Source organism: Coffea eugenioides, chromosome 2, assembly GCF_003713205.1.
Source record: "Coffea eugenioides isolate CCC68of chromosome 2, Ceug_1.0, whole genome shotgun sequence".
NCBI classification, from domain to species: domain Eukaryota; kingdom Viridiplantae; phylum Streptophyta; class Magnoliopsida; order Gentianales; family Rubiaceae; genus Coffea; species Coffea eugenioides.
In genome coordinates this window covers 72,857,393-72,884,988 of record NC_040036.1, presented here as the reverse complement: position 1 = coordinate 72,884,988, position 27,596 = coordinate 72,857,393, and the positions used below count along the sequence as shown (strand labels likewise).

General features: G+C 36.5%; 4 protein-coding genes and 1 pseudogene across 4 annotated transcripts; 2 read left to right on the top strand and 3 right to left on the bottom strand.

Moving 5' to 3' along the window:
* Positions 1-532: 532 nt before the first annotated feature.
* LOC113762914 lies at positions 533-1,474 on the top strand. The gene has a single exon (XM_027306548.1). It carries the CDS (start codon positions 690-692, stop codon positions 1,365-1,367), a length of 678 nt encoding a protein of 225 aa, XP_027162349.1. The 5' UTR covers positions 533-689; the 3' UTR covers positions 1,368-1,474.
* Positions 1,475-1,762: 288 nt separating this feature from the next.
* Positions 1,763-6,650, bottom strand: LOC113763256 (alpha-crystallin domain-containing protein 22.3). Its single transcript, XM_027307012.1, has 4 exons — positions 6,428-6,650; positions 3,652-4,055; positions 2,392-2,701; positions 1,763-2,043 (listed from the first exon to the last, which is right to left on the bottom strand). Exons 1-3 carry the CDS (start codon positions 6,442-6,444, stop codon positions 2,439-2,441), a joined length of 684 nt encoding a protein of 227 aa, XP_027162813.1. The 5' UTR covers positions 6,445-6,650; the 3' UTR covers positions 1,763-2,043; positions 2,392-2,438.
* Positions 6,651-8,700: 2,050 nt separating this feature from the next.
* LOC113760216 (increased DNA methylation 2) lies at positions 8,701-10,245 on the top strand. The gene is given in 3 exon segments (XM_027302780.1): positions 8,701-9,652; positions 10,003-10,079; positions 10,081-10,245. Coding segments are annotated over 3 exon segments (1,194 nt in total).
* Positions 10,246-18,237: 7,992 nt separating this feature from the next.
* On the bottom strand, positions 18,238-21,855 carry LOC113760215 (zinc finger BED domain-containing protein RICESLEEPER 2-like). The gene is made up of 2 exons (XM_027302779.1): positions 21,595-21,855; positions 18,238-19,839 (listed from the first exon to the last, which is right to left on the bottom strand). The coding sequence occupies exons 1-2, from the start codon at positions 21,853-21,855 to the stop codon at positions 18,238-18,240; spliced, it is 1,863 nt and encodes a 620-aa protein (XP_027158580.1).
* Positions 21,856-24,723: 2,868 nt separating this feature from the next.
* On the bottom strand, positions 24,724-25,445 carry LOC113760214 (annotated as a pseudogene).
* Between the last annotated feature and the right edge of the window lie 2,151 nt (positions 25,446-27,596).

Genomic DNA, 27,596 nt, shown 5'->3' with positions numbered 1-27,596 from the left:
CAAGTGAAATCTAAAGATAATTATACTTGAACCAAGATGTTCAAGCAAAAACAGTACTTGTGCTTATTCCATTAGTAATTGAACAATCCAAATTTAAATACAATGATATCATAACGAATTTTCTATCATACTCTCTATACCACTTTCTGCCATAGAAAAAGAGTATATTGCTATATAACGAATCTTCTGTCCTCTTCTTATGCCGCTCTCTATCACAAGGAGGGAGTGTACGTCTATCTTTCCTTCGCAGTTACACTCGCTTTGTTCGTGAAAGAATTTCATTGCTTCAACAATTCTGAAAGTGGCTTGGCAACGTTAAGCGTATTCGGCCAAGTAAAAGCCCCATGTATATCAGTATGAAATTAGCATTTCTTTTTAAATTAATCTCTGGACTGGACTAATGAAATCCACTGCCAAGCCAATACAAGGCATTCATTTAAGTGATCTTGGCTTTGGCCCAAGAGAAACGAGGTCCATGTATTAAACCCTACTGCTGATTTTGGTCCACCTCCAACATTTCACAAAATGTAAATCAAAATTTTCAAAATCCACAAGTCTGAGAAAAGCATAAACCTGCAACGGTCTCTTTTATTTTCTCTGGTATCTCTCTCCACCTTTTGCTTCGAACATAGATCCTGTTACCTTCTCATCTCAAAGCCTTCTTTTCAGTCTCCCAATTCTATTGCAATATGGAAATTTTTCTACCCCAAAGCCTCGGTTCAACGAACCCCTGTCCAATTTTTGTCCCCAGTAGCCATTTTTTACTCGATCAATACACATTTGTCTCACATTCTCCTTGCCATTGTCGCTCATTTTCCCAAGAAACCCGGATCCAGAAATCGATTATATGTGCAAGAAACAAGAAAAGGCAGCATTTGTCTGCAAGATCAAGAAAGTTGGTGATTGAATCAGCCTATCTGATTGCATCAAGACTCAAGATTTTACCAGAGCCGTTGGATTATTTGATCAGGGAATTTGGGATTGGCGGTGCAAATGGAGGTGGTGGGTTTCGGGCCTTCTGGAAAGGGTCCGGATGGGGAGGTTTTGATGGGTGGGGAAGGGGAAGAGGAAGGAGGAAGAAAAGGAGTTTGGAATTCTTGGCCATTTTGGTAATTTCAGGTATTGGGTTTTGGTTGGTTTTGGGCAAACAATTGGATGCTGATCTTTTCTTGGGGTTTTTGGGTTTGGTATTGTTTGGACTTTCAGTGGATGGTTGGAGGAATGGGATCAAGGATTGGGCTTTGGGCTTTTGTTGCTGTGCTTTTCTGGTAGGTTTGGTTTTGAGGAGAGAAGATTTTCCAGGAGGGGCCAAGAGTTTTGGGACTATGATTCTGAGTAAAAGAAGAAGAAAAGGAAGAGTTTTCTGAGGATGGGAGCTGTGCAGTTTAGAGCTTTTATTTTGTGGAAATTTTGTTTTGATGAGATGTAGTTTTAGTGGAATATGAGAGTTCCAATTTGAGAAAACTATGTGTTATTTGGATTGTATTTTTCTGAATTTTTTATACAAAAATTATTATAACGATTTGATGTATATGCAGTAAAAAGGTGATTGGAAATTTTATGTTCATTGAAAACGTAACAACTTTTCTTTGAAAGATTGCTTTTCATTCTTTCTTCTTCTTTTCCCTATGACAACTCGTTTTCTTTCATTTTGTTCCTTTTTTTTTCCTCAATTCAAGTGTACCTTTTAGATTATTCATTCTGCAATGGTGTAAAGTGGCAGAAAGCATGGTGGAGAAAGCAATTACCAGATTGTGCTAACTGCAAGAACATAGATAGGTCTGGACTAGTTTATATCTAAAAGATAATCTACAAATGAGAGGGTCTAAAGTACAATGGTAGTTAACAATGTTTTAAGAAGCTAAAGTACAACAGCATTTAACAATGTTTCAAGAAGCTAAGAGGCTTTGCTGTCTAATGTAGAGTATTTAAAATGTAGAACAACAAAAACAGATGTGAGCTTGCAGTAATCAATTGCCTGTTTATAACCTTAATCGCTTCTATCAACCATGTTGTTATCCATCAGTAAAGCAGGTTCATTTTCTTGCAAAGTGAAAAAGGTAAAATGAAACGGAAAGTTGTCAAGAGACAGAACAATAATCGGTGTTTCAGAAAAAGAATCCAGAACTCTAGTCCTCAAGGCAGAAAGATGGAGGCTAATGACAGATCCCAAACAATTAGAATACAGAGGTGAAGATATCACGGACAACTACAAATCTGCAGGATCGAATTCAGAGAAAAAAAAAAGCCACGAGGGCTCACTCTTAATGAACTTGAGCTGCAAACAGTACGACTTAGATGATTGAAAAGCATTAAAACACGCCCATTAACTAAATCGTAGTTCAAGAACAAAAGATGCTAAGAAGCTTAGAACAACATAAATTAATCGAACCTGAGATGCCAAACTAGATAGTACGTTGGCCAAGATTTGGAAGGATTCATATCACTCTTCGTCCTTTTGATGGCCTTTTCTTAACAGTTGCTTCAAAAATTCCATCAGATCCAAAGACACCTTTAATTGGTTTCTCATAATCAATTGGCCCTGGTAGCTGGAACGAGATGGAAAATTCCCCGGGTGGAGATAGATTTTGTGTTTGCATCTCAAAAACCATGGAGTCCCTCCGAACCATTTTTCCTCCAGTTGATGTCAGTCCTGTTATTGTTATTTCCCCATCATGTTGAACATCACATGTGAAATTTTCTGCATCCCAGTGACAAACATACACAAATTACCAATAGAGCAAAAATATTCTAAATTAGTCAAACAGACAGCTCATAAACTAAAGCAAAATATTCTTAAGATTTTCCAGTTACCAAGGCTGGAATTCTTTTCATGTCAGCACAAGCATATCCTTCAAATTATAAACTGGTACCACTTTGATGTCCAGGACATAATGGCATTAGCTATTTCAGTCTTTGCAACAACTAGTCAAATTCAGAAATTCAATTCAAAAAAAGGGTGGAAAGCTGCTAGCAGCAGCTCAAGAACTAACACAGACCATACAACCGGTAGACAATTTCTAGCTAGGAACTGGTCAGAGTAAAGTTCTACCGACTGAATATTCAAAGATTAAAAAAATAAAAAAAGAAGAGAAAAAGGCACAGTGTTTGAATGATAATGATTAAATGAGGACAAAGCAAAAACATAGTATTATGGTGATTTCTGGAGAATAGGTAACTTAATAGATGTGATCTTAAAATATAAGGAAGTACATTATAAATAATAAATAATGGAATCGCACTCTGCCAAAGTAGCATGGCTGTAAGATAAAGTAAATCAAACCAACAATGCCGTAAAAGTCAAACTACAAACTCAATTGAATGATGCCAGTTATTAATGAACATGAAACGATGAATAGCTGTTCATTGTTTGGATAACCTGATAAACAAATAATAATTTGATCCATGCCAAATATTGGTTTGAGAGAAACAATCACTTGCATATGAATAAATATGTTACTATTTTAAGTTTCCTGTGTAGCAAATGAATCTAGATGATTAACATTCCCCAAAAAAAAAAAAAACTCAATGGAGCGCAACATTCTCTAAGACTTTCATCTCTGAGAAAATATAATGAACATATAATGACAAAGACATGATTAATGCAACTTTAATGAACATATAACGACAAAGTCCAATAATGCAACTTACTTTCATCTCTAACAACACCAGGGAGGGAAACACGAAATAAATATTCATCCTCAGATTCACCAATGTCCACTGATCCTATGGCTGGTCCAACTTTTCCCATTGCAGCACTTCCAGTAAGTGCCACTCCACTTTTAGTGGCAGTTATGATGTTATTCCACTCTTCATTGGTTGGAAGGGAAGAAAGAAATACCATAGCAGGAAGTTCTCCAAAGGAAGGGCCAGGATTGATTTCAACTGATGATGAAGAATCATCACTTTTGGTGGTTGAAGTAGCATTCATATTTGGAGGAGGTCCAGATGGAGCTAAACATTGAAGGGGGAGGACATCAAGAACAGGCTGTACAGGATCCGATGGCCTAGAGCCATTATTTTCACTAAAATGACTCCAAGGTGGGTAACAAGCTCTGAAGTCCACTGATTGGAAACAAGTTAGATTCCATGAGAATAGAAACACTATATACGAAAATCTTGTCCTGTACAAGCATTTTAGTCTACTATAAAAAGTAAAAAAAATTTGAAACAAAACAAGCATGCTAACGCACATGAATATATTGCAGGCTTTTCTCTAGTAGGATCATACTTAACTAGTCAGTGCACAACGTTAACAAGCAGCATTGAACATCATTACATAGCCTATTAGAGCAAAACCACCATAAAGCACTATCCTGAGGTTGAAAGAATTTAATTCCTTCTTTGTGTTAGTCACAAAGCCATGTAGATGCGATACTACTAAATTAAAGAAAACTTACGCTGCTATTTATGCTTATAGAGTCTTTGAACAAAATACGTATTACTAATGTAAATGGGAGCCCCAAAGCACTTGGAATTTGTTATTCTGTTGGAAGAACTATATTTTCTTCAGCGTGATTTCATTCGAATCTCTGTTTCTCTAGGCTAGCAGATATCATGAATGTATTGCGTTTCACCACCTTAGCAACACAACAGCATTCTTTAACTGAAATAACCAAGAAGCACTCCCAAAAAAATAAAAATAAAAATAAAAACTCTTGATAGCAGCCAGGATCATTACTTTTTTCCTATTTGAGCCTCAAGTCTTGCTTCTTTCTATGAATTGAATCATAGCAACTAACCCTGACAGCAACCAGTTACCATAAATATTGAATCATACAGCACTAAAATGGCTACAAACTAATTTCGATTAGAAAATACTAAATTCATTATGACTACACTTCTCTGGTACATTGCAGAATGAAAGAAGAATATGAAGAAAACCAGATGCAACACAAGGCACTAAGTGTGTGCGTGTGTGTGTGTGTGTGTGTGTGAGAGAGAGAGAGAGAGAGAGAGAAGCATCACTGCCCTAAAACTCTCCTTCCCTCTCTCTAATGGCTCATCCTTGTTGAAAATGTAAAAAGTAATGACTAACTAAAATAGAAACATTGAATTTACTGGTAGAAAAGGGAAAGGCAAAGAAGTCAAACAGAGAACTCCTTGTCCCACACTTTCACAGCAGAACCAGAACAAAATGTCTATCATAGGCAAATATCAACACTGATGAAGGAAACAGTCTCAATCTTCCTATGCATTTTCGTCTAAAATGTTTTTCTGTTCGTTTCCTATTTTGATTTTCCTTCTGCTCACCATGGCTGCTGCCACTTTATGTACAACCATGTTTTCAGACTGAAAATGTATAAATTGCTATAGTCTTCAATCAGAAGACATTTCTGTGTGAATTAAGAAAAGCATTGCATATGCAAGCTTAAGAAAGAATAGATGTGTATATACATGTAACGAAAGCTGCAAACAAGTTAATCTATGTAAAACCCCAACATAAGCTTAGACATGAACGGTGAACTTGGGACAAGCTTTATCTCCTAGTAATCCTTCAAGAGAACAATATGGGTATCCTATTCCCAGCAGCATACGCAGTTATATACATGCTGTGGCCCTATCCATAATAGAAGACTTGTGAATAATCATTATTAGACTGGGATTACAAACCAACGAGACAATTGAGATGAGTTATTTTTCTTTGAGCATCTTATATCTGCACAAATACCAGGCATCCTACATCTGATACAAAGCCAAAATTCAGGAAAACTGGATTTTCTAAAAAACAGGTTATTCTGCAAAGTTAAATAAACCCCCAATTTTCCTCACAGGATTAATGATTTTATGTACTACAAAAGAATAAGAGTTACATGCTAGCTTGAAGGAAAATGCTAAAGGAAAGGAAGATATTCATTTGCAGATATTCTTCTGTGGTGAATTACAAGCCTAATTAGACAGACCATGATGACTCTGCAATACATCTTGACCCTTGACAGATGAACTCATGCCTAAATGCCAAAAGCTGATGTCATTTATAGTCAAGCTGCAATAGTAGAACAATCATATTGCTTGAGACGCCAGATAGTTTCTTGAAGTAAACTCTAGAATGAAGGGTATAGCATTAAAAAAATAAATAAATGAATAGACATAACCAAATAAAATAAGAAGACACCACTCACAAAATAAGCCACAGACTTGATCATTGCATAATCTGTGATTGAATAAAAATTGAATCTTTAACAATAATGTTCCAGTACAATAATAGAGGAAAAACAACATATGTAATGGGCTGCAAAACCAAGCATACACAAATGAAAATGTTAACATATGGACACAAATAAGCTCATTCAAACATGATAAAGTAAATAGAATGAGAACCCAGATAAATTAATCCTCTAATCTTGTCATCAATCTTAAGAGTAACCAAGATATACAGACACAAAGAGGAAATATCCGGGCGGAATGAAAGGGTGAAGACAAGTACCTATTATTTGAAGCCATCAAAGTCTGAGAGCTAAAAACAGGAATTGGGACAAGGATTCTTGTTCTGGTCCTTCTGGACTTGGAGAGGTGGAGAGAGAAGAGGGCAGATTTTGTTCAGAAGTACTACTAGACTACTAGTAGACAGAATCTTGCAGAAGTACAGTGTCTGCAGGCAATGAACTGATGGATGTGATATGTATATACAAGGAAAGAACTTCAAAAAGGAGCGGTAAACTCGTCATGATTGTCAATTAATGCTACCCTAAACATCAAGATCCATTTAAATGGATCCTACTAATATACCTAAATTACACATAAGTAATAGTAACGGTCGCACTTGTTAAGAAAAGCGTACAACCTCTGTTGATTATAAGAATATTAAAAGATGTATAAATGCAAGATGATCAATTATGAAAAGTGTATAAATTTAAAGAAAATTAATAATTATTAGTCTATATATATATATACACGATAGGTTGTAAGAAGTATATGTATATTAACGAATGTCGATTGGCACATGTTACAAAATTTCAATATATAAATTTACATGCTTGTAATTTTTGGATTCTTTCCTAAATTAATTACACTTTTTCAGAAAATGACATCTAAGACCTCTTTTAATGACTGTCATTGGACAAATAGGCACCAATAGCCAAATCGAAAAATCAATAAGTTTTTAGATTAAATTAGGAGTAATAGGCCCAAAAAAGCAGAGCTTCTGCATTTTCATTACCAACCAATTCCCTAATTGGCACAAACTTCACAGTAGCACATGGGACAGTGATAAATTCTTTGGTGCTCATTACCGCTACTTGGGATGGCAACACATGGCTGTAACCCAAAGCTGAAACTGAAGGCCCAATGCCATTTTGCTAAAATCCCAACAAAATAAATTCAGTTGCCTGTCGTGGCAGTGCAACGCACTGCATGGTCAACGTCTCAGCAGTTTTTTTTTATTTTAATTTTTTGTAGAAATCAATGTCTCAGACTCTCAGCAGTGGAATCTGAGCTGAACACAAAAGCCAGAATGTATTTTGTATTTGTCAATTACTACTACTTACCATCTTCCTTCCTTTTACCATGCGCTCTTTCCTGTTTTCTCAAAGCTGATGAGCCATCTTTGAGGTACGCATTACTGATTGTATCCTTTTTTTTTTTTGCAGTTAAGTCGGTGGTTAGATACTTAGATTAATCAAGTGATTATACATTGCTTTTTAGCTTGTTAAGTGTTTTTTTTAATCTATACTCTTTATATGGTATTCATATGTCCTTGTTACCATAAAAGCTGCCCAAAAGAGAGAATTAATGCCTCTTAGTTGTGGAGAGTTGAAAGTTGAATGTTTTGTTTTGCTTTTGATTGAAACTCTAAGTTCAAAAGGCTGTGCTGTTTGGAAACTTGATGCTCTAGTGTCTTCTTTGGTACGTGTGGATACTTGAAAACATAAAAGAGTAATTTTAAGGAGTTAATGGAAAAAATTCTGCATTGACTAGTTGAACTAAATTGGGGAACATATAGGTAATTTTTCTCTTCGGTTGTGTATCAAATATTTGGAGAATGAGAACTTAGCAGTTCGAAGTTTCCATTCAAAGGAAAAGTGAACATTCTTTTATAATGGACTATATTTGGTTTAAGACAGAGGGAGTATCCGCATTTGTGTTCACAGATTGCTACTGTAGTTTTCTCTGTGTAGTAAAATATATGTATATCGTCCCCATGAATCAGTGCTGCAGAGTATCAAACTTACTTACCAACAGACAGGTGACATCTTTTGATTTACTTTGCTCAAAAGTTAGAACTTTAAAGCAGACAATTGCTAATCTTCTTAGTCCACCTAAAACTTCTTGATTCAACATAAACCAGGGTGAATTTCTCTTTTACTAATCTGGAAATTTCGATTTGGGGTGACAATATGTGAGGATACAAGCATATTACAAATGTAAAGGGTAATTCCCATGCTCTAATTCTAGATGCTAGATTCTCTGGAAAGTCTCAAGCTTTATATTTTCACATATCTGGTGAAATGACCAGTTGTACATTATGGATAAGTTCTTTCTAGGTCCTCTAAGCTTTCCAGAGTAACTAATGTGCTTTGATCTCAAACATAATATATCTTATAATTAAATTTTGCAGGCCCCGATGCTTATATCTGTTTAAGCTGAATAGTTCAGTGGAAGGTTTACTGCAGTCTGTGCAATGCACAAATGCAGTGAGATCTAGAGTAGAGAAGTTGCTTTAAGAAAGAGCCTCCTGTTGCGGTTGAACCGGGACTAGATATGGATAATCTATCTACTGATCTGATACCAACGGCAGATCAGTATTTCCTCTTGTACTTTATCATAGGGATTTACTTTGCACCTGATCTCAAGGAAGAAAAAATCCGCAAGCCTGTATTACAAAGATATGTTGAAGGTCTTCCACCATACATTTCCAATCAATTGGCTGGTTCATTTATGAGTATGGTAGAAATGGAAAGGGTGTACTACTGTGTAGTAAGAAAGGCAAGTAGATCTGTCATCATGAAACCCCCAATGTTGCGCCTGTTCTTTCAAGGAAATCTTCCTCCCCCGGTTGAAGACCCCAGCTTGGCTTACCCACAATTTGATGATCTCTTCCCTCCTAAGTTGCATCCCCGTACACAAAGTGGAAACCAGTATGATATGGTTCAGAATATTGTTTTCATCAACGAGCCAGACATCTCATACATAAAGCCAGAGGATATTGACAGGTTTAAGAGGCTGACAGGACTAGAAGAGTTCCATCTGGACGGAGAGAGTGCAATGTTGCACAATGCTGTAGGGGGTGAGATGGTATATGATCTGGTAGAGCAAGAAGAAGATCAGTCTGAAGATTTTCTACACTCTGGTTCTGCGCAAAATTTTAGTGCTGTACCATATCCTGGTACACCAACTGAACATAATATGCCATCTAATGGTACGCTACCTTTAGGCAATAACTTTGCTAATCCTCTAATGGATGGTGCCACAATTCCATCACCCACAAAAACTAGTTCTGCAGATGACTATGAGCCAAGAAAGATATTCCTTCCTTCTTTTCCATCAAGGGAGGTTTGGAGTAACATCATTGCAGCCACTAAGAATGGATTTTCTGTGACTGGGAGTGCAGCAAGGGGACAAGTAGGGCCTGTTATAGGACTCATAGATATCGGCAAGAGCGATGATTCGTACCTATTCCGAGTGTCACTTCCTGGAGTGAAGAGGGATGAAAGTAAGTTGTACAATTTACTGGAAAATCCCACGTTATGACTTGCTTGATATGTTCAACATTTTGTTTCAATGCAGACAACCATTCCATGGACTTTATACAGACACTTCAAGACTTAATGTAGGATACATGCTAATATACAGATATCAAGGGGTAGTTATCTGTCATATCAGTATCCACCATCTGTTTTATATATGTTTGGCCTTGATTGCTTCCTTTAACAGCTGTGCTGGTTCTTTTCTTTATTTTCTTATCAGTCAAGGAGGTTAATTAATTTCTGTCTCAATACCATTTATTTGTTTATTTAGTTTTTTGGTAAGAAAATTTTCACTTTCACTATCTCATGCCTGCAGGAGAGTTCAGCTGTGAAGTGGAGAATGACGGTAAAGTGTTAATCAAAGGAGTTGCAACAACTGGTGAGAAAACAGTCCACAAAATACTCTCAAGTGTTTGAGATGCAATCTCAGAATCTTTGTCCTTCAGGAAATTTCTCCATCTCTTTCAATCTCCCTGGTCCAGTTGACCCTCGTCAATTTTCTGGTAATTTTGGTACTGATGGGATCCTTGAGGGAATTGCAATGAAAACTGGAAAATGATGACAATAGCACGAAAAAGCTCACTCATTGGCTTTGCCATTTTCCGTGAGTGTGCATCTCTGAGATATCCTTGCCTTGTACATGTGATAGAAAATGTGACTTTTGGACATAAAAATTCCTGTTAATTGTTGCCCAATTCGTTGCATAGTTTGTACTCAGGATGATATCATCCCTCACCTTTGTTCTTTTTTTTTTTTTTTTAGAGAAATTTAGCAGAGTTTTGAGTTTGTTTAGGTTCTTGATTCTTTTGAGGTCTAATGGGTTGAATATGAAATAGCTGCTAATGCAAGCCAAATTGAGCTCTTTTCTTGTTCCAAGTCTTTTTTATTGCGAATTCTCCATTTATTTTTCAGCTTGCATTAGCTGTTGTCAAAAATCAATCAAAAGACTCAAGTGAGTCTTTGCTAGGCAATCAGCACTTTGCATGGCGGACTGAATCTAAATTTCAAGCAGGAGGCTCAGCATTATTGATCTCACCTGTTTTTCAGCAGGTGACAACTCTATGCTAGGGATTGCTAGCAGGCTTGATGGACCCATATAGAACTTGGTGGGGAACCCCTTCGTCTAGTGACTAAATGGACTCAAGAAAAGGCCACATATTATCAAAGTTATTTGTCATTAGATGGTTATTGTGCAGCCAATGGGGGTAGTGTCACGTGGGATCCTCAGTGCCACTTTTATATTTATATCAACTGTCCTGTTTATTTAACTTGTTATGTGCTATTTATTTAAATTCCTTCTACCATCACGTGATAAGTAGAATTGGCATTGGATTTGATATCCAGTAGTAGCATAGAGGATCCCAACTAGCGTAGTATATATACTTGTAAATGCTATATAGTTCACAAGCTGCTCAGAGATGAAGTCAATTTTGGAAAATTGACCTTCAGTGCTAAGGTTATACTCTTTTAGGAAACTTTGAACTATATGCAAAGGTTACGTATTTCTAGCCATATCAATCACATTATTCTGTACTTAGACCTTGTTTGTTAATCCAATTCATAAATTTAATGAATTTAGATTTAAATATGTTTTGATAACTAAAAATTGAACATCTGAATTAATTAAGTGGCACTGAATTTTTTAGATAAAACTTGCTCCCAAAAATAAGTAATAAACTATTCACTTATCACTGAATGTGATATATACTCAAATGTATTTGATTCAATATTCAACAATTCAATAATTTAATAGATTCAGACTTTAGATTTCAGATTTCATATTTCAATTGTCAGATTTCAGTTTTATCAAACGCACCCTTAGACAGTGATTAACTAATTTACTATATCCTACAAAGGATTTATGCTCTTAACTAATCACTAGTTACGTCTATAGCAATTAAAAGAAAGATACTAATACACACTATTTCCTGAAAAAGTATTTACCCTCTTAGCTAGCCATAAGTTAAATATGTTGACATTAAGAGAAAGGTAATCACTGATAGCCGAACATCTGAATACCTTCAATTTATGGTTCATGAGTTCCATTAGGCCAAGAATGGAAAGGAGATTAACCAAACTAGTCAACTGAATAGCTTTTCCAACCTGGTTTAAAAACTATGCTTTTTTTTTTTTCTGGTACTTCAAAAAAGAAAAAAATATAACCTATTATATCGTCCAAAGCAAACTTGCGATACATAGTCCAAGTGAATCAATACTTAATTAAGGTTGGTATATTTTTACATTTTTAACAGAACTCACACCTTTGGTGTTAAAAGTTTCTGTTGCTCAATATATTGTCTAATATATCTTTCTTCTTTTAGACATTTACAACCCACCTCCCATTTTTCCTCTTACCCGCTTTCCTTTCTTTCTATCAATGATCTAACATAAACCTGTGACACTCACATAATATTTTAAAAAATGATAACGATAAGTCGCACAAAATTTTCTCACCCTTTGTTCTTCTAATTAATTTGGTATTCTTTGTCTTTTTAAAATTTATTTTCATTATTTTTTTCTACAATATGCATGCCTAACCCACTACTTCTATCCCTATTTTTTTTAGGAACTCTCTCATCTGCTGCATCTTATGTTTCTCTTCTTCTTTTTTTCATGATTGTTGGCAGTTGAACCATCTTCCTATTCCTTTTCGGTGTTTAATCAATGCTTTGGATTTTTTTTTTTTTTTTTTTGCAGTCGATTCTACGTAATCTGGTTGAATATTTACATCTCCTGAGCATTCAGCTATTGTTCATTATTGATCCCAACTCAATCATAGTAACTTATAACTTTATAATTTATATGCGATACAAATATTTTTTTTTATTGATATAGTTATCACATTGCCTCTTATGCAAGGGTGTAATTCATATCATAATTTTCCTACCATTGTACATCTCTTATTGAATCGTTGCATATAAAATTTTTTTTTCGAAATAAGTTTTTACCTTCTTGCCTAAGTTTAAAGATTTGTTAATTTATTATACTTTCTTCGTCGATTTCCAAAAGAAATACCAATGCATTTCTAAAACCCTTCCCAAACAATTTTCTTCCGATTCAAAGTTGAAATTCACAAGAAAGTTAAAATACTTTACTTGAATCTAATTAATATCTCCAAACTAAAAGCTCCATGTCGGTATTATATATATAAATATCTGTAGCAAGTAAGAAAAGAAAACTTAATTTTGGGACAAAAACTTTCTCATGAACTTGCAATGAGATAATTATGGTAACCGTGCAGCCAATGCAGTATATACTTCATAAGCTGCTTAAAAATGACGTCTAACTTTGGAAATTTGGCCTACAATGCAAAAAGGTTATACCCATTTAGCAAACGTTTATATACTTATAGCCACGAATCATATTCTATACTTAGATAATAATTAACAAGTGTAGGTTTCACGACATACTGTGTAAGTAATTAATTGTGTGAAGATGTGATTGCATCTCCATCATTAACTGTTCAAAACGATTGAGGCCTAAGTGTTGATATCTCAAATCCCTGAATGGCATATTAGCATTTCCTAGCTGGTTTAAAAACTTTGCTCAAAGCAATTTTGTATGTAAAATTTGGACACGTGGCCCGAAAGGTTGTCAGTAAAATCGTTCGGACCAATTTAGTGCAAAATGCACAAGATGTAACTTTGTATGCATATGATGTAACTCACACTCAATAACATGTAACTATAGAATAAAATTTTACAAACCCCACATATAGTGTGAAAAACTATGTACAAGATGCAATCTGAATTTTACATTTTTTTTTGGCCAAATCTTGACCATGAACCTTTAGGAACGGTTGCATCTTGTACAGGCACACAATATCAGAGTTAGCCCAGAACAAATTTCTCTTTCTCCAAGTACCAGTTAAAATAGAAACAAATCAAATCACCAAATAATAATGCCAGCAGTGATAATAAAATGCAAGAAAAATAAAAAACACAGGACACCAAAATTTTTACGTGCAAGACCCAAATTAGGAAAAATCACGGGATCTAGTCCAGTCAAAAAATCTCCACTATCACAATAGTGGGAATACACAGGTCTATTCGAAATATTCGGATGACAATAATAGCACCAATATCAACCAAGCAAATCTGCTATAAAATCACCCCCAAAAATTACAGCTGTCAAAGAAGTGGGTTTGGAAAGGTGTTACCAAACGAAGAGGAAATTCGAAATCTGAACCGGTAAATGAGTAGAGTCTGACGAGAGGATCGCGTGGGTAAAGTTTCATCTCAATCGAGTTTCGATTCACCCTTCAATCAAGACCTTGAAATTTCTCTCTCACTAGCTCTTTCTCTCTCTTCGTATTTCTCTCAAAAGTGGCGGCTGACTTTTTGTTCTCTCGCTGCTTTTCTTGTGCGGCGACTTCTCATATTTTAAGTTTGAGAAACTCTCAAGCTTTGTATACTTGCACAGATGGGTTGGCCTACAAATGGGCTGGCCCACACCCAACAATCTCCCTCTCCATCTCATTTGGGGGGTTCCGCCAACCCTGCTTCTTGTCTGCAAAATAAAAGTTTCTCATTAAGCAATGCCTTGGTAAACATGTCAGCACCATTATCATTTGTATACACCTTCTCAAGTGTCAATAATTTGGAATCAAATACTTCCCGAATCCAATGATATCTCACATCAATATGTCTGGATCGAGAGTGAAATGTAGAGTTCTTACACAAATGAATAGCACTCTGACTGTCACAATAAAGACTATACTTCTCTTGTTTCATAGCCAACTCCTGAAGGAATTTCTGCAACCAAAGAGTTTCCTTGCATGCTTCAGTGGTTGCAATGTACTCTGCCTCCGTACTAGAAAGGGCGCTACACTTCTGTAACTTACTTTACCATGACACTGCTCCCCCTGCAAAGATCATCAAGTACCCAGATGTGGACTTCCTATTATCAAGATCACCTGCCATATCTGCATCAGTGTATCCATCTAGTATAGTTTTACCATTGCCGAAACATAGACATAATCTAGAAGTTCCCTTGAGATACCTGAGAACCCACTTGACAGCATTCCAATACTCCTTACTAGGATTAGAGAGATACCGACTGACTATTCCAACTGCATGAGCAATATCTGGTATGGTGCAAATCATAGCATACATCAAGCTACTAACAGCCGAAGCATAAGGAACCTTCTTCATGTCTTCTTTATCTTTCTCACTTGTAAGACACTATTTGATATTCAATTTAAAGTGACCTGCAAGTGGAGTTGAGACTTCCTTAGCATTGCTCATGTTAAACCTGTTGAGCACTTTCTCAATATATTTTTCTTGAGACAACCAGAGCTTCCCATTTTGCCTGTCACGTGAGATTTTCATCCCTAGTATCTGTCTAGTCGGGTCTAAATCTTTCATTGCAAAGGATTTACTTAACTCATTTTTCAACCTATCAATTTTTATAGTATTACGGCTAACAATCAACATGTCATCAACATATAGCAAGAGAATAACAAAATCACCATCTGAAAAATTTTTCACATAAACACAGTGATCAGATGTAGTCCTGTGGTACTCATGGTCTGTCATGAAGGAGTCAAACTTCTTATATCACTGTCTCGGTACTTGTTTCAACCCATACAAACTCTTTTTGAGACGGCATACAAGATTTTTCTTACCACTTTCTTTGAACCCCTCCGGTTACTCCATGTAGATCTCCTCTTTCAAGTCGTCATGCAGGAAGGCTGTCTTCACATCAAGTTGTTCGATCTCTAAACTCAAATTGGCTCAATACCAAGAACAACTCGAATTGATGACATTTTTACCACAGGAGAGAAGATTTCTTCAAAATCTACACCCTTCTTTTGACTAAATCCCTTCACAACCAATTTTGCTTTGTACTTTGGTTGTGAGCTGTGCTCCTGAGCCTTCAACCTGTAGACCCATTTATTCTTCAGAGCTCTCTTACCCTTAGGCAGTTTCACTAAGTCATAAGTATGATTCTCATGCAGGGACACCATCTCCTCTTGCATGGCTTGCAATCAATCTTCTTTGTTCTCATGCTCTAAAGCCTCACTGTAGGATTCTGGCTCTCCTCCATCTGTTAACAACAAATATTCATGAGGATTATATCTGTTAGAAGGTTTCCTCTCTCTGGTAGATCTCCTAATCTCATCTTGTGGTGGCGGTGGTGGAGTAGGTGGTGCTTCATGCTCAGGTTCATCAGTAGTAGGATTATCACCATCATTAACATCCTCTCTCTGCTCTATCTCAACTCCCCATTGATTAAAATCAACAGGTACTAGAATTGGATCTGAATCTGAATTTGAACTAGCAGGAATGTCATCTGAGAATTTTGAATTATCACCTTTATCAATGTCTTCAATGGTTTGATCTTCAAAGAAGACAACATCTCTACTCCTGATCACCTTCTTCTTGATAGGATCATACAACCTATAACCAAAATCTTCATGTCCATAACCCAAGAAAATGCATTGTTTTGATTTTACATCAAATTTTGACCTCTCATCCTTGGGAATATGAACAAATGTCCGGCAACCAAAAACTCTCAAATGCTTAAAGGACACATCTTTTCCCGTTCATACTCTCTCTGGGATATCACCATCTAGAGGAACTGATGAAGAAATATTTATCAAATCAGCTGCAGTCCTCATTGCCTCACCCCAAAAGGGTTTTGGTAGTTTAGCATTAGAGAGCATACATCTGACCCGCTCAGTGATAGGCATGTTCATCCTCTCTGCTACTCCATTCTCTTGAGGAGTTTTTGGTACAGTTTTCTCCAATCTGATTCCATGGGACTTGCAATAGATTTCAAATGGTCCTCTGTACTCACCACCATTATCAGCACGAATACACTTTAACCACTTGCCAGTCTCTCTTTCAACTTTGCTGTGAAAATCTTTAAATACATCCAAAACCTGATCTTTGGATTTCAAAGCAAAACACCAAACCTTTCTAGCAAAATCATCAATAAAAGTTACAAAATAAATAGCACCACCAAGAGACTTATCTTTCATATAGCAAATATTAGTGTGCACCAATTCTAATGGATTCAATTTTCTAGATGGAAGAAAATTTTTGAATGCAACTCTGTGTTGTTTCCCATAAATGCAGTCAACACAAGATTTAAGTGCATTATCTTTAACTTCAGGTAGAAACTGTTTGCGAACAAGTGTCTGAATCCCTTTTTCACCCATGTGCCCAAGTCGCCTATACCACAGGTCAATTGATGAATCACGAACTGCATTGACTTCTCCCTTCCCCAACTTGGCTTGCATCAAGTAGAGGGTACTCTGTTTCTTTCCTCTAGCAACAACGAGATTTCCTTTGCTGAGTTTTCATTTGCTTCCACCTTGCAAGTTATGGTAACCCTCATCGTCAAATTTTCCTGTAGAGATAAGATTAAGGCGAATATCAGGGACATGTCGAGCATTTTTTAATATCAGCTGGCACCCGGTATTAGTGGTGGGCACGGGTCGGGTACCCGCCCCGAACGTCAAATGGCTGACCCGACCCTAACATGTCGGGTCACTACTTTTTTGACCCTAATCCGCTCCGCTTGCTCTCGGGTACCCGATCTTCGGATACCCGAAAAATAGGGGCGGGTCATAGGGTACCCGCCCCTATTAAAGAATGCAAATTCCTGTATGAATGCAAAGACAAAGACAATAGCAAAAACAAACAAATTTGCAATTTCATCTTAGAAGATGAACCTGCCGTACGTCCAGCCCAAGACAGAGACAAAGACAATAGCAGTATTCAAACTATTTAGTTCCACACCAAGCCATAAAGTTAGAAATACAACACCAAGCCATAAAGTTAGAAATACAACAAAATTTCCCAATTCCAGCTACAATCACCTTAACCTTCTACAACACATTAAGGAGTACAATCTTCAAGAATCATCAATCTTCAATATTCATAATAGAATGCTCCTCTGTCAAACCTAAAAAAAAAATTTCAAAAAATAAAAACAACCAAGAAACATATTAGCACAAGTTGAAGCTCAAATGAATAAGAAAATTTTGAATGCAATGATAACAAGATATGAATAGTATTACCCGATTCCATTTCCTCAAGCTCAGTTATACTTTCTTTCAAATCAATTGGTTGAATACCCTTGCGAAGCCAATCTTGTCCACAAATTATAGCCTCCACCATTCTTGGAGTTAAAGAGCTTCGGAAAGAATCCAACACACGGCCTCCCGTACTAAAAGCAGACTCCGAGGCAACAGTAGACACTGGAATAACTAATACATCTCTAGCAATTACAACAAGAACTTGGAACCTATGAGCATTATTTTTCCACCAATCCAATATATGAAAGTTTGGACAGTGAAAATCTTCCTTCATTTCCATCAAATAGATGTCCAATTCCGTTTTATTGTGAGTGCTATCCAATGTATCAGCTTTTTGAGAATACTTTGCATGCATGTAATCTGATGCCCCTTTAACTGTAATTGTATCAACATCCATTTTATCCATTTCCCTAAACTGATTTTGACTTATCACTTCCCTATAAGGTGATTTTTCAGCAGAATAAAAGTCAAATAGAGAATGTAACACCTTTTCCACCTTAACTTTTAAAATTTCAGCATTCTTAGGATCATATCCTCATCAATAGCCCATTGAACATAACTTAGTTTATGCCGGGGATCAAGAACAACAGCAATCAGAATCAATATGTTAATCCTTTCAACATTACCCCAATATTTGTCATATTTTTTCTTCATATTTCCAGCCATAGTTGACAAACCAAAGTCATCACTTTCTTGAAATGAATTAAGAAGACCACCAATGCCAAAAATTTCATTCATATATACATTTCCTGTCACATAACGTGAACCCGACATTTTCACAGTAGAATCATAAAAAATTTGAAGAAAAGGCAACAAATCTTTTGCATACTCCCAATCCATCTCAGTTGGCACACCCCTCATCTTAGAACTCTTACGAGTATCATTCTCACTTTGGGGAGTCAACTCTTCGACATATTTGCTATCCACAGTTTCTAGCAACTCAAATGCCTTTTGAAATTTTAGAGCAGCCTCTAACATTAAAAATGTGGAATTCCACCTAGTTTCAACATCAAGGCATACAAGGTTTTTACTTTCGATTCTTTCTTTTTCTATGCAAGATTTGAATCTTTGAGCTCTAGCAGGTGAAGACCTAACATATCTCACAGCTGATCGAATCCTAACAATAGAGTCTTCCAAGTCTTTCAATCCCTCCCTAACCGTCAAATTCAAAACATGGGCAGCACATCTCATATGCAAGTATTCTCCATTTAAGACAATACATTTCCAATTAATAAGCCTTCTTCTCAAATATTGCAAACAAGTGTCATTTGAGCTAGCATTGTCTACCGTAACAGTCAAAACTTTACTAATTTTCCAATCAAGCAAGCATTTTTCTACTGTCCGACCAATAACTTCACCCGCATGACTTGTAATAGGACAGAAACTTAAAATCTTTTTGTGCAATTTCCATTTATCATCAATGAAGTGAGCTGTCAAACACAAATAATTCAGATTTTGAATGGATGTCCAAGCATCAGTGGTGAGACAAATGCGGGAGGATAAAGTTTCAAAGTATGCTTTCAAACTTTTCTTCTCATCTAAAAAAAGCTTATGGCAGTCTGTAGTTATAGTTCTACGTGATGGCATTTCAAACCGTGGCTGCATAACTAGACAAAAATCCAGAAATCCCTCCCTTTCCACAAATTTAAAAGGCAGTTCATCTATAATCACCATCCTAGCCAACATTCTCCTACATGCTTCTTGATCAAACATATGGGTTGTTAATGCTTTTCCCCCTCCCTCTTTTGGTTTAAACTCCAGCGTCTTTTGCCTCTTATCCGTGCTATTATACGGATATTTTTTACACCTATGAAGGTGATTACTCAAAGAAGTAGTACCATTTTTGCTTGCACAAGCAATCAGTTGTTCACAATATTTACAAGTAGCTTTCTTGTCTTTTGTTTCCGTACCTGTAACAACTACGTAATGCTCCCAAACCCAAGACCTATTACTCTTGCTAGACACTTTTGTCTCGGATGTTGGAAGAGGTGGTACTTGACATGTATCAGTTTCAGAGGCTTTAGCAACAATTTTTGGATCTGATGATGAATGATCAACACTTGGGCTTGTAGCTGTTGTAGCTGTATTATCCCCTGTACTTGACATCTGAAAAATTCAAGCAAAGCAAGCAGAAGTCAAAGTCTCAAATAATGGCTTGAGAAGCTAAAGCAAGATTGGTCAATGCCATGCATCCACCCCTGATTCTTGAACTAAAATTGCAAGCCCATTTTTTCAAAGCAAATTAAAAGCAATCCAATCAAATCCCAACTAAAAAGATTTTCTAGTGAGTTGCAGAGCTATGCATAATAATAATACTCCTACATTTGTTTAGTGCATATCAGCACTGATGCTCCATTAAATTGTAGCCATTCAACGCAAAAACCAATTCCAATTCGGCACTAGGTTGATTCTTAAATGTACAAAAACTAAAACATGAATTGAGCTGAATATCCTTTTCCCTCCATTATTTTATTTTTATTTTTTTTCCACAAGGACACAACTACCAATTGATTCCCGGCATACCAAATGGCAAATGGAACTGGACGCATACCTTCAACGTATAATAATAGTACTCATCATCATACTAATAATGCCAGTTAATTATTTTTAAAAAAAAAAAAGAGAAGAGGAATAAAATCAATGAAAGAGAATAGGAAGAACATATTTTCTTGTGCTAGTTCTAAAGAATTAAGAAAGCATAACAGTAGAGAATCAAGTAAAAATGATATCACTACTCCATAAAGAATGGCATTTTGAAGGCAGTAATTTACTCCCTATTTGAGTGCAGGGATCCTTTCTTTTCGCTCCCAATCAAATACAGAGGAGGCACTGATACATATATTAGATGTCCATCGGCTGCTTTAGCTTTTAACCAAACAAATTTATTCAAAATAAAAGTTGTTCCTAATCAATATCCACACATTCCTCAAGAAAAATTCCAACTCCACATCGTTGCCAAAATCAGAAACCTATCAAAACATGAGTTAACAGCTCCAGATCACTTCCTCAGAGCCATCGCATGAGTTGCAGAAAGGGCAATCGTGAAATTCAAAGCATGAGAATCAAGCAACATTTTCACTTTTAAGTATCTGAGTCTTAATTTTTGTTTTGCATTTCCAGTGTCTGTTTTTTGGTAGCTCTTTAACACTAGTTTCCTTTTATTAGTGAATGTAAATTATGTAATAGTGATGATATGAAGCTTTTCTGTGACAAATGTAGGTGCAATCATGTTAACACTTCCCAAATTCACTTTAGAAAACTTTTACCAAGTTGGAAGGACCGGTAAAAGAAAACATTTTATCATCTGGGTTCATCAAATCATCGACACAAAAAAACTAATTTGGGACTGAGAAATTACCTTTATGTGAAGATCGGCGTTGGCGTTGCACTTGTCCAACTTGAGTGTTTAGGACTTGAGAAATTGAAGGTCCAGAAGCCTGAAAGCTGAAGAGTGTTTGGAACTAGGATTGAAGAGTGAAGTCTGAAGACTGAAGGTGAAGAAGTTGCGGCGGCGCTGAAGTGAAGACTGAAGGCTGGAGTGTCGACTGAGATATGTTAGGAACTTAGGGTTAATAACTTTAAAATATTATAAATTTGCCCCTATATTTTTTAATATTTGTAAAATATACCCCCGGGTCGGGTACCTGCGGGTTTTAGATTTTGTGATCCGTATCCGTATCCGAATTTTACGGGTACCCGACCCTATCTGCTCCGCTGATAAAAATAGGGTTGGATACCCTAATTTTCGGGGCGGGTCGGAGTTGGTTGATCGGTTTTCGGATTTTCGGATTTTTTTGCCCACCCCTACCCGGTATTTGTATCCAAATATATGTCTCCCATGCCAACAACTTTACATGAGACCTCATTTCCCATCCTAACATATCCAAAATCTCCTTCGATGTAGGTTGAGAAGAAATGCCTGTGAGAAGTAACATGGTAGGATGCACCCAAATCAACTACCCAATCATTGTCATAATAAATAATATTCACCTGACCAGTATCACAGAACACAAACATATCATCATGAGCTGCCGCAACTGCTGTAGTCTCTTCATCACCTTTTTCTTTCGTCTTACCCTTTTTTTCAGTTTGTTCCCGTTTTAGGATTCTACACTCCTTCATATAATGTCCATTCTTTTTACAATAATAGCATACAACATTTTTTCGCGACTCAAACCTGCCTCTGGATTTGTCATTCCTGTTGTGGGGTCCTCTACTTTTGCTTCTCCCTCTTCTTTCTTTCTTTTCTGTCCCAGGGCCTAGAACTCATAGACAATTCCTTGTTCCTTCCTCCTGAACTCTTCATTCATCACAGCCTCTTTTGCAATAGTCATGATCAACACACCATTTGGAGCTGAATTACTGACTGAGACCCCCATAGTTTCCCAACTATCCGGTAGTGAACTGAATAATAATAAAGCGTGCACTTCATCATCCAATTTCAAATTTAACGTAGTTGCCTGGTTTATCAATCCCTGAAAATTATTCAGGTGTTCAGTCATATCTTCCCCATCCTTATATTTCATCCGAGTAATCTGCTTCAGACAACTACCTTTGTTCAAACCGATCTTCCTTTCATACATACTCTCAAGCTTTTTTCATAATATATTAGCTCTGGTGTCATTAGCAAAATATTGAAAAATAGTTTGACCAATCCATTTTCTAATATTACCAACAATTTTTCTGTGCATAACAGCCCATTTTTCATCACTCATATCACTTGGTCTGCCTATATCCCCTAGAACAGGTTCAAACAAATCTCTACTATACAAGTAGTCTTCCATTCTAGGTTTCCAAATTGAATAATTAGTGGCATTCAATTTTATCATGCAACCACTATCCGAATCATTCATTTTTAACCAGTACAAATGAGTAGCCTAATATAACTGCTCTGATACCACTTGTTGGGAAAGGAGTACCAGTACAGACACACAATATCAGAGTTAGCTCAGGATAAATTTCTCTTTCCCCAAGTACTAGTTAAAACAGGAACAAATCAAATCACCAAGTAATAATGCCAGCAATGATAATAAAATGCAAGAAAAATAGAAAGCACAGGACACCAAAATTTTTACGTGAAAAATCCAAATTGGGAAAAATCACGGGACCTAATCCAGTCAAAAAATCTCCACTATTACAATAATGGGAATACACAAGTCTATCTGAAATATTCAAATGACAATAATAGCACCAATATCAACCAAGCAAATCTGCTATAAAATCACCCCCAAAAACTACAACTGTTAAAGAAGTGGGTTTGGAAAGGTGTTACCAAACGAAGAGAAAATTCGAAATCTGAACCGGTAGATGAGTAGAGTCTGACGAGAGGATCGCGTGGGTAAAATTTCGTCTCAATCGGGTTTCGAATCGCCCTTCAATCAAGACCTTGAAGTTTCTCTCTCACTAGCTCTTTCTCTCTCTTCGTATTTCTCTCAAAAGTGGCGGCTGGCTTTTTGTTCTCTCGCTGCTTTTCTTGTGGGACGACTTCTCATATTTTAAGCTTGAGAAACTCTCAAGTTTTGTTTACTTGCACAAATGGGCTGGCCCACACCCAACATCCTCTGTGAAATTTTGACCTAGGGTGAATGGATTACACTCTTTTAGACATTTATGCGGTTTTTTGTCTTAGGAAATGAGTCTACATGTCAAGACACAATGTAAATGAAAATAATTACGTTAGACTCTTCAAATGTTGTAAAGATGCAAGGATCGATGTGAATCATTGCAGCCAACTATTCAAGAAAATTGAAACCTCAACCATTGAGACCTCAGATCCGTTTCAAAATTCTTATGAACTCTATTAAGTTGTTACTGTTTATAAAGGAGATTTCCCCTAATTAGCTACCCCTACACGGTTGGTTGCCAAACAACTCAACAATTACAATAGCATCGGCAATTGTTGCATTTGGATGAGGCAAAAGAACTGAAAGTCATTATCTCGAATGCTTCATTGGCAACAATCTAATTATACACTGCTACTGTCCCATTCATTTCTCTTTCCCTCCTTAATCACTAGAAAAGATACTGCAATTAGAACTGAATTAACTTTTGTGGACAATTGGTCCTGGTCTAAAGCAAAACTTCACTAATTTCAAAAGGGATACCTTAAAGGGTGTAGGAAGTTCAAAATTTTTATAAAAAAAAAAAAATTCTATCTACTTGAAAATTGTTATTCCCCCTCCACCCTGGAAGGGAGAAGAGAAAGGGCAAGCTTTAATGAGGTATCTTAGAAAGGAATGCATATACGACCTCTACAACCTTTTAGTAGTATACACCATGTTGTGTATGGAAAATGGAATGTAGGCATTCAGCATAAGAAAGAGTATATTTGGCAAGATTTGAAGTGTTCAAAAATCTTGTATGATTAAATTAAACTATTTCTTATTGAAGATAATTGATGCCTCAATGGTGATTTCCTAGTATTACCAGGACACCAGATACAACTTTGGTATTACTGCAAAGGTAATTCCCGAACACCACAAGAAATGCAATTCCATCATAAGACGTTGTAGTAAACAGGCAAAAGAACATGCTTTCATTGGTAGCATCTACATAACCAGCCTTGGGTGTTAAAACGGTACGTTTAAAGTTTATATATGGTTATCACATACATAAAATATTTCACATCAGGATAGACGAGCATTATGGTATTTAAGTTCACATAAGAAAAAACAAATCCACAAGTTCTACATTACATCATCCACTTAATAAACTTAAAGATCCTAAGTTGCTGTTCTGACCACCCTCTGATCTTTCTTTTTTGACAAGTTTTTCCCCAATGATTGTGGTAAATCTGCATATCAAATCCAGGTCCTTTGGGGAACAACCAGGAGCCAAAATCTGCAAGAGAATACAGTATTGGAATGCAAGACTTTATATTCAGCTAGCAACATGTGTAATTAAGATGGAAACAAAGCTTTGAGTTGTAAGTAGACAAGCCATAATTAATAAAATATACAAGCATTAGTCCATGATAGTTCTCTTTACCGACTAAGAATCGAAAGGTGATTGAGGCTGCTGTGGTGCGGGTGCCTCTGACCATAAGTGTGGAGCTATGTAGGGGTGAGGCTGCTGTGCATACAGAGGAGGATCTATCACAGGCCTGTTCGCGGCCAGTCCAGCAGCAGGAGCCCTAGGAAGTGCCATCGGCTGCGGTTGCATATAATATTAATTAGGCACAGAACCAGACGATTCACCTGATGGCATTGCATTTCTAGGGACTGATAATAGTCCTTCATCTTCTTCATCTTTCACTACATCACCCAAAAAGTCAAGACGTCAGTTCTTGCGATTGCTGCAGCAATATCATTCTTCTGAATCATCCTCCTTTTGGTTTCCTCAGCCTGATTCCAAGCTCACAAAGTTACGTTCGAGATGAACATCTCACACGCCTTGGCAAACACAATTGGTGCCTCAGCCGATGCCATTTTCACATCTTCATCAACCTTCATAATCTTCTTAATCCTTGCGTAGGGAAGACTATGACTCTTGAAGTCGGCAAGCCTCTCAATCCCTTGGCGCTGGTTTGCCCAGAACGACTGAAGTTGTTGCTCCAATTCTGGTTGCTGCTGGTACTAGTGCGCATGCTGCTGGTCTCCAAGCTGAACTCCTACTGCTTGACCACTAGCCTGGTCGGCAACAACTGATGTCACCAATGATCCCTGAACAGGAATTCCAGCATATAGGTTTGGAGCATATTCAAGCTGAGGCATGCTACCAACAATGCCACTGACCTGCGACTGGCTGTGATCTTGCTGATCCACTCTATTTGCTTGACGTAAAATAGTTTTGTGGCAAAAAGAAAGACACAAAGTCCTTTGACAGGACGTCAAAAAAAAAAATCTAGCATAGTATCTAATAATGATCCATTTTACAAGCAAAAGACATAGTACACTAGTTTCTTTCTATTGCCTTTGTCAATCACACCAGTTTTCTCCCTTGTGGCTAATCCACCATGCCAGATTTTGGTTATGATCATGAATATGCCAATAATATTACGTTTGCCATTAGCGCACCTCTTACACTGCTATATAACTTCCAATCCAACCAAGAAATCACTTCCTGATTTTCTAGAAGCACCATCTATTGATTGTAAAGTGATACTCTCCCACAACAGAAATTCAGGCAGTACTAGTGATTCTTCTTCATTACAGCATCTTAAAATATAAATAAATAGAATTCTATAAATGGCGAAAGCTATACAAACAATCCTAAAAACTGAGAAAAAAAAACTGAAACAGCATTTTTTAACCATATTTTACCCCATTTTATTTCTTCCAGGCTTCTGTTAAGTCTAAAAATCACTTGAGGATCAGAGATATTTATGGTACTGAGGCTAAAGTCCTTATCTTTTTGGTCTTAGAATAAATGTCCAATTATTCAATTTTCAGTCATCTCATTCCCACTCCAGCTTCTTCCTTGCCACCTTCTCAAATTCATTTTTGTTCTTTTCATTACTAGAAACCAATTGTCTAAAAAGTTACCTTGCCCAATAGTCCGACAAAAGCCTTCAATCAAATTCAAGTATTGTAGCCATTCCCTCATTTCCATCCCCAAGTATCTTTAATTTCCCATTTATCAAAAAATTCTCACTATTAGTTCATCGCAGATGTCACATCCAAACTCCCCCCCCCCCCTAACAAGGCTTTATCTTTTTTTTTTGTCAAAACGGCAAGAGAATTTCATTATCTTAAGGAAAGTTACATGTGTGAGCAACGGCTCGAGAGAACTATACAAAAAGTGTTCACAGACACTGAGGAAAAAGTCTTTCCTCATCAACAATAACACCTAAGGCATCATCACTCAGTGGTGGATTATCTAACTCTCGCCCAGGGCTCATTTAACTAACACAATAATCTATTTATTAAAACACAAATCATTTTATTGAATTTTACAATGGAAAAGTTACAACAAGTTGTAGCCGAAAAAACCAAGCACTCTTCACTCCTAGTCCCTTTACACGAGATTCAACAAAAGTTCAATCTATTGATTGCTAGGGCACTTGTATGGCATCTCAACATCCAAGCTAGCATTTGCAAATTTTGTTAATATTGGAGTGAGCTAACATGACTCCATGAGACGCATGTGCTTAAATTTTAGCTACGTAGATAGATTTGATATAAACAATACTCGACAAGTAAAGAAAAGCCAAATAAATCACAACACAGTAGAGGATACGGCATTGATTATCAGCGATGACCCTGTGCCACCTTATACCACTATCACGAGTTCAACCTTCTACTCCCAATCAATAGGTCAGCTTTTGTAGTGTCTTTCACTCTTGACTCAATAAGTGGACAATCTCCTATCCAAATACAACGCTGCAAACCAACATGTGCAATGACATTCGACGGAGCCCTTATTTGCTTGACAAATCAAGGCATAACACTAGCATAACTATTAAGTGTGTATTTTTATGTGTTTCAAGTGTGTTTTATAGCTTAATTTTTGGTGTGTTTTAATTATTTTGATAACTAAATAACTAGCTTTCTAGTGAATTTTATATTTTGTGGTTTAAGTAAGAAAAATTGCATTTCTATGGATTAAAATAGTTTAAACTTCATGTTTTTATAGGTTTTAATGATTCAATCATCAAATGAAACAAAGTGAGAAGATATTTGGATGATTCTTGATGATTTGAGGTGATTTAAGATGAACATGAAGTGTAAAATGATCAAAGTATGAAATGCAATAAAGTTCAAAAGAAGAAAAGTTCGAAAGTTCTAACACCTCTGGTATTTTGGCTATAATTTGAGTTACAAACATTTGATTGAGATGATTCTTGAATCACTTTGAAGTTAAGACAAAGAGATACATTTATTATGAGATATCGAGATCCAAGTGATAAGTTTTCATGGTCAAAA

Bases quoted from the DNA above. Each gene is read 5' to 3' on its own strand.
- LOC113762914 (XM_027306548.1), top strand. From the start codon at position 690: ATGGAAATTTTTCTACCCCAAAGCCTCGGTTCAACGAACCCCTGTCCA.
- LOC113763256 (XM_027307012.1), bottom strand. The intron at 2,702-3,651 runs GTAAGTTGCATT...ACTGGGATGCAG, and splicing joins TGGTGTTGTTAGAGATGAAA to AAAATTTCACATGTGATGTT.
- LOC113760215 (XM_027302779.1), bottom strand. From the start codon at position 21,855: ATGAAGGAGTGTAGAATCCTAAAACGGGAACAAACTGAAAAAAAGGGT. The intron at 19,840-21,594 runs GTCTCATGTAAA...TGAATTTTTCAG, and splicing joins ATGTTAGGATGGGAAATGAG to ATGTCAAGTACAGGGGATAA.